The 10296-nt window shown below is 35.8% G+C and overlaps 3 protein-coding genes across 4 annotated transcripts; 1 reads left to right on the forward strand and 2 right to left on the reverse strand.

The window, feature by feature from the left end:
* The first annotated feature begins 563 nt into the window (after nucleotides 1-563).
* LOC142551739 (receptor homology region, transmembrane domain- and RING domain-containing protein 2-like) lies at nucleotides 564-3336 on the forward strand. Its single transcript, XM_075661122.1, is given in 5 exon segments — nucleotides 564-950; nucleotides 1675-1865; nucleotides 1867-1906; nucleotides 2049-2462; nucleotides 2547-3336. Coding segments are annotated over 5 exon segments (1323 nt in total). The 5' UTR covers nucleotides 564-823; the 3' UTR covers nucleotides 3098-3336.
* A 100-nt stretch (nucleotides 3337-3436) lies between these two features.
* LOC142550753 (protein disulfide isomerase-like 5-2) lies at nucleotides 3437-5688 on the reverse strand. The gene is made up of 5 exons (XM_075659817.1): nucleotides 5567-5688; nucleotides 5030-5340; nucleotides 4360-4523; nucleotides 4208-4297; nucleotides 3437-3517 (listed from the first exon to the last, which is right to left on the reverse strand). The coding sequence occupies exons 1-5, from the start codon at nucleotides 5686-5688 to the stop codon at nucleotides 3437-3439; spliced, it is 768 nt and encodes a 255-aa protein (XP_075515932.1).
* A 936-nt stretch (nucleotides 5689-6624) lies between these two features.
* LOC142551740 (uncharacterized) lies at nucleotides 6625-8599 on the reverse strand. Of its 2 annotated transcripts, XM_075661124.1 has the most exons (4): nucleotides 8493-8599; nucleotides 8268-8351; nucleotides 7708-7816; nucleotides 6625-7038 (listed from the first exon to the last, which is right to left on the reverse strand). In XM_075661124.1, exons 3-4 carry the CDS (start codon nucleotides 7802-7804, stop codon nucleotides 6830-6832), a joined length of 306 nt encoding a protein of 101 aa, XP_075517239.1. In that variant the 5' UTR covers nucleotides 7805-7816; nucleotides 8268-8351; nucleotides 8493-8599; the 3' UTR covers nucleotides 6625-6829. The 2 variants fall into 2 exon arrangements, with proteins under 2 accessions (XP_075517239.1, XP_075517238.1); XM_075661123.1 differs by lacking the exon at nucleotides 8493-8599 and having other exon boundaries at nucleotides 8268-8486.
* Between the last annotated feature and the right edge of the window lie 1697 nt (nucleotides 8600-10296).

Below are 10296 nucleotides of genomic sequence, written 5' to 3' on the forward strand. Positions count from 1 at the left end.
AATCTACCTATCTTGCCCTAACATTTGGCACTTTAAGAAACCTTATAATAACCGTATAAAAAATCAATAGAATTGCGAATTTTGATAATGTAGTGTTGATAAAAAAAAAGTTTAAAAAAATTTGTGGCAAAAAAATTTCAATTAAATGAGTTAATTTGATTCATATTTAAAATGAAAAGTAATATTTTTAACATAAAATATAATATTTTTTATAAATCATGTCGAGTTGAAGATCTGTCTAACAAAATTGAACGTAGACGGTAGAGTTTTTGTGTCACTGGCAAATGTCTATAGTAAATTTGATATTTGTTTTGCAATTTATGATATGTCATTTATTTTTTAATCAAATTGGAAATAATAAATTATTGGAATTTTGAAAGACATTAGTTTGTGTCAAAAGAAAATTAGTTTTGCTTGGTCAATTAAAGTCAAGATTGAATATTATCGTAATATTATTTAATATTATTGTATATATTTATTTATGAGAACAGTTGGACGGATATTAATGCATCCAGTGCAAAGATTATCATCATTACAGCACATCCACATAAATAAAGACAAACCAATATAAGTGGCATATATATAATTCCCATTATTAAAATACTCCTACTACAAATCGAACCGACCCAATTCCGAAGCGTTTGCAATTTGCAAAACCCCTTCAAGATTCGCATAATCTTACTGCATTATGGAAGCTGATGTTTCAATTCTGAAAAGCCTCGGCAGTTATTTTTAAAGATAAAAGGTTCTGTTTTGTCCGAGTGTAAGCGGGGGGTTTTCGGGTTTTTGTTGGAAAAAATTGAGATCTTTACGGTTAGAAAATATGTTGAAATTCTGGGGATTTTTCCGCTGCCTTTTCTGTTTAATGTGTTCTTTCACGGCTTTTGGGAAGGTGGTTTTGATTGGCAACAATGTTACTTCTTCTTTTCAAGACATTGAAGCTAATTTTGGTTAGTTTAATTATTATTATTTTTCTTGCGAATTATTTGAATTTTGTATCAGGTGGTAAAACCAATCTATTTTGTTGTTTTGGGATTTCGCAGGTGATTCAATATGCGCTTGATTTGAGTCTTTTCTTTCTGTGACGAAACTGTTTCTTGTTTTTCATCATTGATCTGTTTGGATCCCGTTAGATTTTTCTCTTTGTTGATATTGGTTCAACTTTAAGTTATTTTAATTACTAGTGATGGAAAGACACAAACTTTATCTGATGAAACTTGAGATTGTGTAAATGTGAGGTTTATATATTTTAATGCTTATACTTAGCTGGGGAATTCTGGATTTGGTGTTCAAGTTTATTGAGTCAGATGGGTCACTTCTCTTGCAAAAGGATGATCCAATTCTCCGACATGATGTTTGAGATCATACGTGCAAAGTACTTCCTTACTATCGAGCGATTTCGCGTAGAATTGAGGATCTGTATTTCAGCAAATTAATGAAACTGTCAGGCATTAGCTTATTTTCTTGGCTGAATTCCGACAATAACAGATAGCAAGAAACTGTGTTGAGATAGAAGTATATGGATTGGATACATATTCTTTTTTGTGCGGTTATATTTGAGAACTTCGAAGACTGTATTTCTATTCGCGACAGTGTCTCGAATAACAAGTAAAGAGTTAGGTTAGTATCCTGATTTGTTTTGTGTTTGCTGATACAAGTCTGTTGTGATTTCAGCTCCATCAGTGAAAGGGTCGGGGATATATGGCACATTATACATGGCAGAACCATTGGATGCATGCTCTCCTTTGACTAATAAAATTGTTACAAAAATAAATGACACCAGGTATCCATTTGCTTTGATAATCAGAGGAGTATGTAGCTTTGATGAAAAGGTCAGGAGAGCGCAAGTTGCTGGGTTCAAAGCAGTCCATCGTCTACGATAATGAGGATGGCGAACTAGTTGCAAGTATTGGCCTATCTTCAGCTCTCATCTTTACTGTGATTTCGTCGATTAATTTGTGTGTTAATATAGAATTGAGGCTGCTGATTAAACTTTAGAATTCATTTACGCTATAAAATCATGAAATTATTGGTATTTTAAAATGTAGTGGCTGGAAATTCTGCCGGTGTAAAGATCAATGCAGTTTTTGTGTCCAAAGCCTCAGGTGAAACACTGGGAAAATATGCTGGTTCTGTTGATACTGAGATATGGATATCCCCAGTGTATGAAAATTCAGCATGGTCTATCATGGCTATATCTTTCATATCGCTACTCGCCATGTCTGCTGTGTTAGCTACTTGTTTCTTCATTCGAAGGCATCGCATAAGAAGAGAACGGCCTCAAGCTCCTCAAGCTCCTCATGTACGAGAATTTCATGGGATGAGCCGCCGCATGGTAAAAGCTATGCCAAGCCTGACTTTTACTGCAGTTTCGGAGGACTATTGTACCTCAAGTACGTGTGCCATATGTCTTGAAGACTATAAGATTGGTGAGAAGCTTAGAATTCTCCCATGCTGCCACAGTAAGCCTTTTCTTATTTTTATAGCATGTACTTGTTTCCTCTCATTTTTGAATTGTAATCCATCTGTTACTTCATGTTTTACAGAATTCCACGCCATATGTGTCGATGCATGGCTAACATCATGGAGAACGTTCTGTCCAGTCTGCAAGCGTGATGCAAGAACCAGCACAGGTGAACCACCAGCATCAGAATCTACACCTTTACTGTCATCCAGCCCAGCATCATCTGCGCTATCGTCTTTTAGATCATCATTAGCATCATCATCAGCCATGCAAATCGGTCAATCATCTCTGCAATCAACCTCCTTTGCTCGTCCCCAGTCCATCTCTACCACTCCTTACAATCAATATTACCATCAATCGCCTAACCTAAGTACAAGTCGAAGCTCAGTCGATCTAAGAAATATGTCTTCACAAAGATCTCTTGGAAGTTACTTGATTTCACCTCACTCACTGGGTTACCCTTCAATGTCGCCTCTTAATTCCAGATACATGTCTCCATATATCCCTAGCCCAAGCAATGCTTCATCGAGTTATATTGGGTCTTCAAGTCGGCCTCCTAATCTGCTGCATTACAGCGAGTCAGCTGCAAGCTTTTCACCTTTTGCATCAGCCCAGTCTCTTCCAGGATGCTAATGAAGTTACATCTGATTAGTGATTTTGCCAAAGCTTCCAGCAACTGCGGATGGTTTTGCCGTGAACGCAGACCACAAATCTGTACATTGTAGCATAATATATATAGATTGTTTATTCATGCATTTTTACTCCCTGAATTTGCTTCGTTTCTTGTTATTTTTTCCGTCTATTTTGGTGCGGGCGTTAAGTTTTGTTAGTTTAATTCCTCGTCTATTAAAAAAATTCACCGATTTGTTTTCCTTTGTCGATTATGATAACTTCGAAGTGCACTCTCCAGTCATGTAAGAAGCCCCACTCCAGTCATGTAAGAAGGCCACGAGGATATATACCATACTGATACTATGCACAAACCATGAAATGAAATTTGTCCAGCTTTGCATCAACTTCACGCCCACCGATATAATCTTGGAATCCATTCCACTGTAGGTTAATCCATTTTTCTTACATGATACAGACTAAGACATATGAAGCTAAAACGTGCTCGCTTCCTTTGAACTAATCGGTTGGACATGGTTCCTTTGTAATCGATAGTCATTACAATTGTCTACGTTTCAGCAATCATAAATTCAGTCTTCCTTGTTCTCATTTCGATGCAAGTCGTTTGTTTCTGGGTGCACGGTGGAGCTCCTTGCATCATCTTGGTCTCGGATACCACAGTTGCTCTGTATATGTTGACCGGATCAGCACCATAATCAGTACCACAAATATAAGAATTAGAACATACCTCCCTTAAAGTAGAAAGTTCATGAAATCCATCAAGACAGAACCAAGGTAGCGTTTTTCTGTAACTCTTCCTTCTCTATAACCTTCCAGGAATCTTGATGCTTGGATCCCCATATCTGTTTCATCAATAGCTTTCTAACCGATGACCTTAGTTCAAACAAGAATGAGACATCAATATGCACGTTTGCAATATCTTAATCGGTATAGGATTTTTGTAATACCACAAAAATTAGTGAAGGTAGTAGCTTTATAGAGTAAGATACCCACCTACCAAATAATATTCTTCATTGCCCTCCCATATAGGATTTTTGTAATGCCACAAAAATTAGTGAAGGTAGTAGCTTTAAGAGTAAGATACTGTCACCTACCAAATAATCTGTCACCTACCAAATAATATTCCTCATTGCCATCCCATAACACCATCCTGGGTAACTTTGTTTTCTTGGAGACATCAAATGATTCAGCAAAATCTTCCCCCTGCTTGAACCCCACATAACCAAATATTAGGTCACGATTTTCAGAGGCAGCGCCTTTAGAACTTTTAACAATCCTTTTGATTTATCATCTCCTTCATCATTCAATATCGTTGCGACAAATTTTCTTGGATCATCCTCTAGCGAGCCTGAATCAGTACAGCACTTGTTCTTCAAATGCTCTTTCTCCTCGGCAATTTGGAAGGATATTCGAGCGTGGCTAGGCATGTCTAAAAGAATGGAATCTCCAACGGCAATTCTGAGAGCCTTCAGAACAACTTATGGTGGGAAATCGGTTCTAGCTAGGATGTGATTATCGGCTCTTGCAGCAACTATTTACACCGTTTGGAATGCTCGGAATAGGACCATGTTCGATGAAGAAGATCATAGGATTGAAGACTTGGTGCGTAAGATTAAGATTATTGTTTTTCGTTGTATTCCTAGCTCTACTGACATGTTTGATACTATGGATTGATTTGTGATTCGGGTGGTTGGGGATTAATTTTCTCGGGTATGCCCGATGTACTTGTACTTTAACTTTTTACCATATTTTAATGAAGTCATTTTCATTATAAAAAAAAAAAAAAAAGACAAGTATCACCATCAAGTTTGAGTCCATTATTAGAGTCACAGGTGACCGCAACTGTGTCTGTGTGCGCGCACATCCATCTATACATATAATTGAAATACATAATAACCACTAAAGACTAAAATTGATGATTAGAGATATTCTGACCTTCAAGAGGCCTGTAGAAAATGCTATGTTCTTTGGAGGCTAAATGAATTGCAGCCAAAGCAGGTGCCTTGTCAAAATCATATTGAGTCGTTATATTATCAGAGAAATCCTTGGCAACAGAAAACCATGATCTCTTCTTATACTTGATAGGCAAATTTGATATTGTGGATTCATTTAAGCCAAAGCCTATGAATGTAGGAAAATAAATACCAGCTGCTTCAATAAATTCTCTAATAGCAGAATCAGAACAGAGAATAGCGACATCAGGAGCAACAAATTTTGTCAAATATCGAACAAGTAAATCAGCTTTCCTTGTCCATAATATTCAGTAGAAACTTCATGCACAAATATCTTTACAGTTGGATATCCACTGCATGAACAAAATATATAGTTATGAGTACTTTTTCCATGTCTTAGTGATTTATATCAGAATGTTAACTAACAACTAAACCATTCATCCAAATAAAAAGAAACAAACACACACCTAAAAACCCAGGTTGTCAAAATAATATTATGACACAAGGCCATGAAACATACTCAATGTCATGCTTAGAAGCAAGATTTGTGTACTTGTCAGCATCTACTTTTGCAACAACCATAGGCTTCTTCAGTCCAGATAAAAGAGGGGCTGCTTTGTCCAGCTGCAATCCAACATTCATATCTGTTAATCTTCTAGCACATGCCTAACGATCAAAAAGTAAAAACAAGAACTTATCCCTTGATGGCAAAAAAATATGAAAAAGTCATTTCATGTGCACTGCTTCGTTCTCCCAACTCTTCTCAAGTCGTTTACCTAGTCTGTGTAAGAAAAAAAATTGCGGCACATTTGATTAAATTCACTTCAACTGTGTATGTAGTTTCATCTTTGCACGTTAGAGCAAGTCAAAATCAATGGTGACATAATGCAGAGGCCATGTATAGAGTTCCTCAAAAATCATAAATCATTAATGATGTTTTTCAAATTCTCCCATTCAAAACTTTGCTGGAACCTCGCCAATCCGTAGCATAAACAGCAAAGAAGCGCCAGAGTAACACGGCCGTCACTATTTCCACATCAAGATCCGACTTTGAGTATAAAAAGATGAAATGAAGTTGTACCATCCAATTTGAACTCATTTTCCGATACCCAGATGGATGAATGAAGCAAGAGTACGTGGAGGGAGAAAAATGTGAAATAGAAGACTGATGTGGAAGCGGGAAGGGATCATCGATTACAGACTACCCAAATTTGGTAAGTTCGAAAATTGAAGTACTCGATCCTTGAATTTAAGCACTTTGCTCTTGATTTAACATTTATTCTTTTTGTAAAGTTGATACTTTTTACCTGTGGTGGTTTTCTTTTTACAGAATAATGAGTCTGTTTTTGTTAATCGAGGGAGCACTACGAATCTAAAAACTCGTCACAAAGTTGAAATTTGTATATATCATAGGCAATGGTAAGTCTATTTGAGTTAATAATTTAGGTGCATTTATAAAAACATGTCCACCACATACATATATAGACAATTAAAAAATAGTTTCGATTTTAGTAGGAAATAATACTCCCATTATAAATATTAATGTGGCAAGTAGCGGATTACTGGCTTTTGACAGGATGTTGCAAATAACGAAAATAGTATTAGAAGATGAATACAAAACAATAGAAAGATATCATTATACAAACGCCTAAGTTTGTCAACTACTGATAAGTTTGAGTGGCCGAGCATCCAAATTTCAGAAACAACAATCAAAATATGTGGAAATGAAAACGCAAAAACAGGCACAATAAATCAGCAGAAAGTGGTCCTGAATCAGAATCGACTATTCCTGTTTCGTACGGTCCACAACGCTTGGACTGGACTGAATCATGCTAGCCTTGGCATCGGCAAGGAACTTAGGATCTGGTTCGTGTTTGTCTGAAGGTTCTTTCATGGCCAAGTAAATGTATAATCCGATAACCACATTCACGGAGATAACTGCAAGTATTCCACTCCACAATGTCATGGACTCGGGTGACAACTGAGTACTACCTGTTCTAAAAGCATGATAGCAAGTATTAGAAAATTACATACAGCCTTAGAATATGACCTTTTTAGTTTCTCAACTCGAAATTCAGTTGTACATCAGTGCTACTTAGTATGTGTAGCCAGGTAAGGAGAGGATGCGGAGTTGATTCATAATACTAGACACATCTTTAGACAACAGAAGGAATAAATTTTGAAACAGGAAATACGGACAGCAGCACAATGTTCAATCAATTAGAACCTTAGAGGTCCTATTTCCACAGGAAAGATTAGAAGCTTTGGCTGGTTGGATATTTTTTATCAAAGTCATGGCACTTGCTCTACCCACTTATGTGATGCTTTATGCAGCCTTCATAGTGCAAAAACGATAATTATTTGATTGAATTAACAGCATTGTAGGCAATTACACGCCAAATATTTCATAAAAACATGGGCATTCCTGCTATGTAACTAGTGATGATTATGTAACAAATGCATAAACCCGCGCTAATTCACTTTTTAGCAAGAACCTTTGAAAGAGGTCCATTTTACAGTTCGTTTCTTACTTTTTCTTATCAGCCAATATCTTCCAGATATCAACGCATCCAAGTTAAGTTGGAGGAGCAGGAGTCAATGTGAAACATTAACCAAAAGCCACCATTTTATGATTTGATTGAAGATCAAATGAATGCTTACCCGGCAATAACTTGTGATTGAATCCATACAGAATTGCAACAGGAGCTGCCCACATAAATATGGATGTAATAAAAAACTTGTTTACAACCCCAATCATTGCTTCTCCAATCTATGAAGAATCAAAAGTGAACATATTAATATAGAGTAAACAGATATCCAGTGACAACGACGTTGAAACCTTAAGTCGTGATGAGAGAAAGATGGGGAGAAACAACCACGAATTTAGCAAGAATGTCACGATTTGAAAGTAAGAATCATGCAAGTACCGATCTTTTAGCTTACTAAAGAGGGAAGGGAGAATAAATATTTAACTGATATTCAGATAATCACGACTAAATCCCTTATTTATCTATATTCAATTATTCGGGCAGAGATTGTTCGTCCATTCAATCGGTAGAGCGGGGAATTCCTGACAACTAAATTGCCTTAAGAACATAATACCAACACCTGCAGTGCAAATTTGCAACCATACTTCTCACAAAACCCATAATTTTACACAGTCACGCATTAAAGGCTTGGTCTTTGAACTGATAATCTAATCCAAGAGATGAGAAACTTACTTCGAATGGATTCAACACAGATTGGTCGCAGCTCTCCTCCTTCAAATTCCCTTACCACTAAAATATAATCCACGTTTCAATTCCCTAGATGAATGCGAGAAACACCAGATTTCAATTAGATTTGACATTTCATTGAGAATTGACGCTAAAAGATTTATGACACGAACTCAAGAAATCGGGGAAGAAGAAAGGCCGTGAAATAATTTCAGTGAAATGAAATAATACCTGAAAATTGCTTTTGATGCTAGTGAGAGCTGCCGGTTGACCACCGTGGAACTCAAAAGGTCGAATATCTTGAATGAAATGGACCTGGGCTTGTTAATTGCTGTCCCTCTAACCTTTTGGGCTTTTATATTTGGGCCATATAATTAATATCACATGGCTCAAATGATGGCCCATGAATCGGGAATCTATTAACAGCTAACAGTGTATATGGGCTGACAGATCATTACGCAAGATCGAAAACTATATTCCGAAATGTATTGTACCGTATTAATACTTTGTTTGGATCAGTATTAAAAATTCGGCCCAAGATTATTACAGCCCATTACATTGAAATATGAAATTCACACTCTCTAAGTTGCGTTTGGATCTATGCATTTCAAACTGTTTTTGTCGTTCAGATAAGTAAGAGTATAAACTTCTAATTCACTCTTTATATGTTATACAATGTTTCATATTAATTAATATGGATTTTAAATTCACTTAATAATTGTTTTATTTGAAATTTATTCTACTTTGTATTATTAATGTGTAAATAAGTAATATAAAAATTTAAGATTTGATCTACTGTTTCACAGTAAATAAAAAAAATTATAATCGAAATTCATGAAATTCTCTCTAAGTACACCCTAACAAGCTAGGATAATTGGGATTGCGCCCAATCCAATTTATATGTGATGGTAAATTACAGTTTTGACTATGATGAAGAACCATGAAGAAGACAAATCACCCAAAATTATAAAATTATGTCTCTATGAGACGGTCTTACAGATTTTTATTCGTGAGACGAGTCATGTTTACTTATATTTACAATAAAAATTAATATTTTGTACATAGAAAATTAGGATTTTTTTATAGAGAATATATATTCATAAAATCGACATGTGAAATGAATTTTCGTGTTTAGATTTGCAAACCCGGCAAGTGGGACAAGTGCACGACACTACAATCGACACGAGTTTTCAAAAAGTCTTGGTCCAAATTAAATTTGATTTGGCAATGGTGCCCACAAATCGTGACTCCTACGATTAAATGAAAAGTCGTGGGTCAATTTTCCTTTTTTCCCCCGTTTTATAGTCTTCCTCGAACTCAAACCTCTATTCCCCTGTTCCATGGTCTTCCTTTGATATGGATAAGATCTCCACATCGTCTTTTCGTCGTGGAATAATTGTAGAGGAGACCCCAAAATAAACTCCGACAATACAATACTTGTTGCGCAACTTGTTTTCTTCGTTACATGGGGTTGAGTTTTTTTTTTCATCGTCATATTGGTTTGAATTCAGCTATTTCGATAATTTATGCTACTGCACCACAAGTATAACGGCCATTGTTTCATAATTTCGCGTCGTTTTCCACTTTCCTTTTGAATGACTAATAATAAACATAAATAGTGTAAAGTTTACGAGTTATTAGTGAATGACCCGTAAAGACGATTCATGATATGACGATGAGCATGAGCTCTCATGCCATGTTAAAATCATGGACTTGATTCTAATTCAATTGTCCAAGTTCATATATACAACTCTCGATAAATTAATCAAACCGATATAATATATCTAACAAACTCTTCCCACGTCTAGAAAATGAACATCTATAGCGAGAATTTTACAAGATATTAAGGACAATCAAACATATAACGAAGTCTGATATTTGATATCATGTTAAGATTATTAATTTATGTCTAACTCCACCTAAAAAAATAGCTCAATTGGTCTGTATCTCCAACTTTTAATAAATATCTTACGCATATTTATTTATTTGACAATTATAATCATTTATCGGACGTGACGTGATGTAGAATTGATGC

The sequence above is a fragment of the Primulina tabacum genome, chromosome 7 (assembly GCF_025594145.1).
Source record: "Primulina tabacum isolate GXHZ01 chromosome 7, ASM2559414v2, whole genome shotgun sequence".
Taxonomy (NCBI): domain Eukaryota; kingdom Viridiplantae; phylum Streptophyta; class Magnoliopsida; order Lamiales; family Gesneriaceae; genus Primulina; species Primulina tabacum.

Excerpts from the sequence above, each read along its gene's own strand:
- LOC142550753 (XM_075659817.1), bottom strand. The coding sequence starts at position 5,688 with ATGAATGTTGGATTGCAGCTGGACAAAGCAGCCCCTCTTTTATCTGGA. Across the intron at positions 5,341-5,566 it reads GCTTCTAAGCATGACATTGA|GAAAGCTGATTTACTTGTTC; the intron begins GTATGTTTCATG and ends ATTATGGACAAG. Across the intron at positions 3,518-4,207 it reads GCAATGAGGAATATTATTTG|TGGAATGGATTCCAAGATTA; the intron begins GTAGGTGACAGA and ends ATTAACCTACAG.
- LOC142551740 (XM_075661124.1), bottom strand. The coding sequence starts at position 7,804 with ATGATTGGGGTTGTAAACAAGTTTTTTATTACATCCATATTTATGTGG. Across the intron at positions 7,039-7,707 it reads CAATCACAAGTTATTGCCGG|GTAGTACTCAGTTGTCACCC; the intron begins GTAAGCATTCAT and ends CTTTTAGAACAG.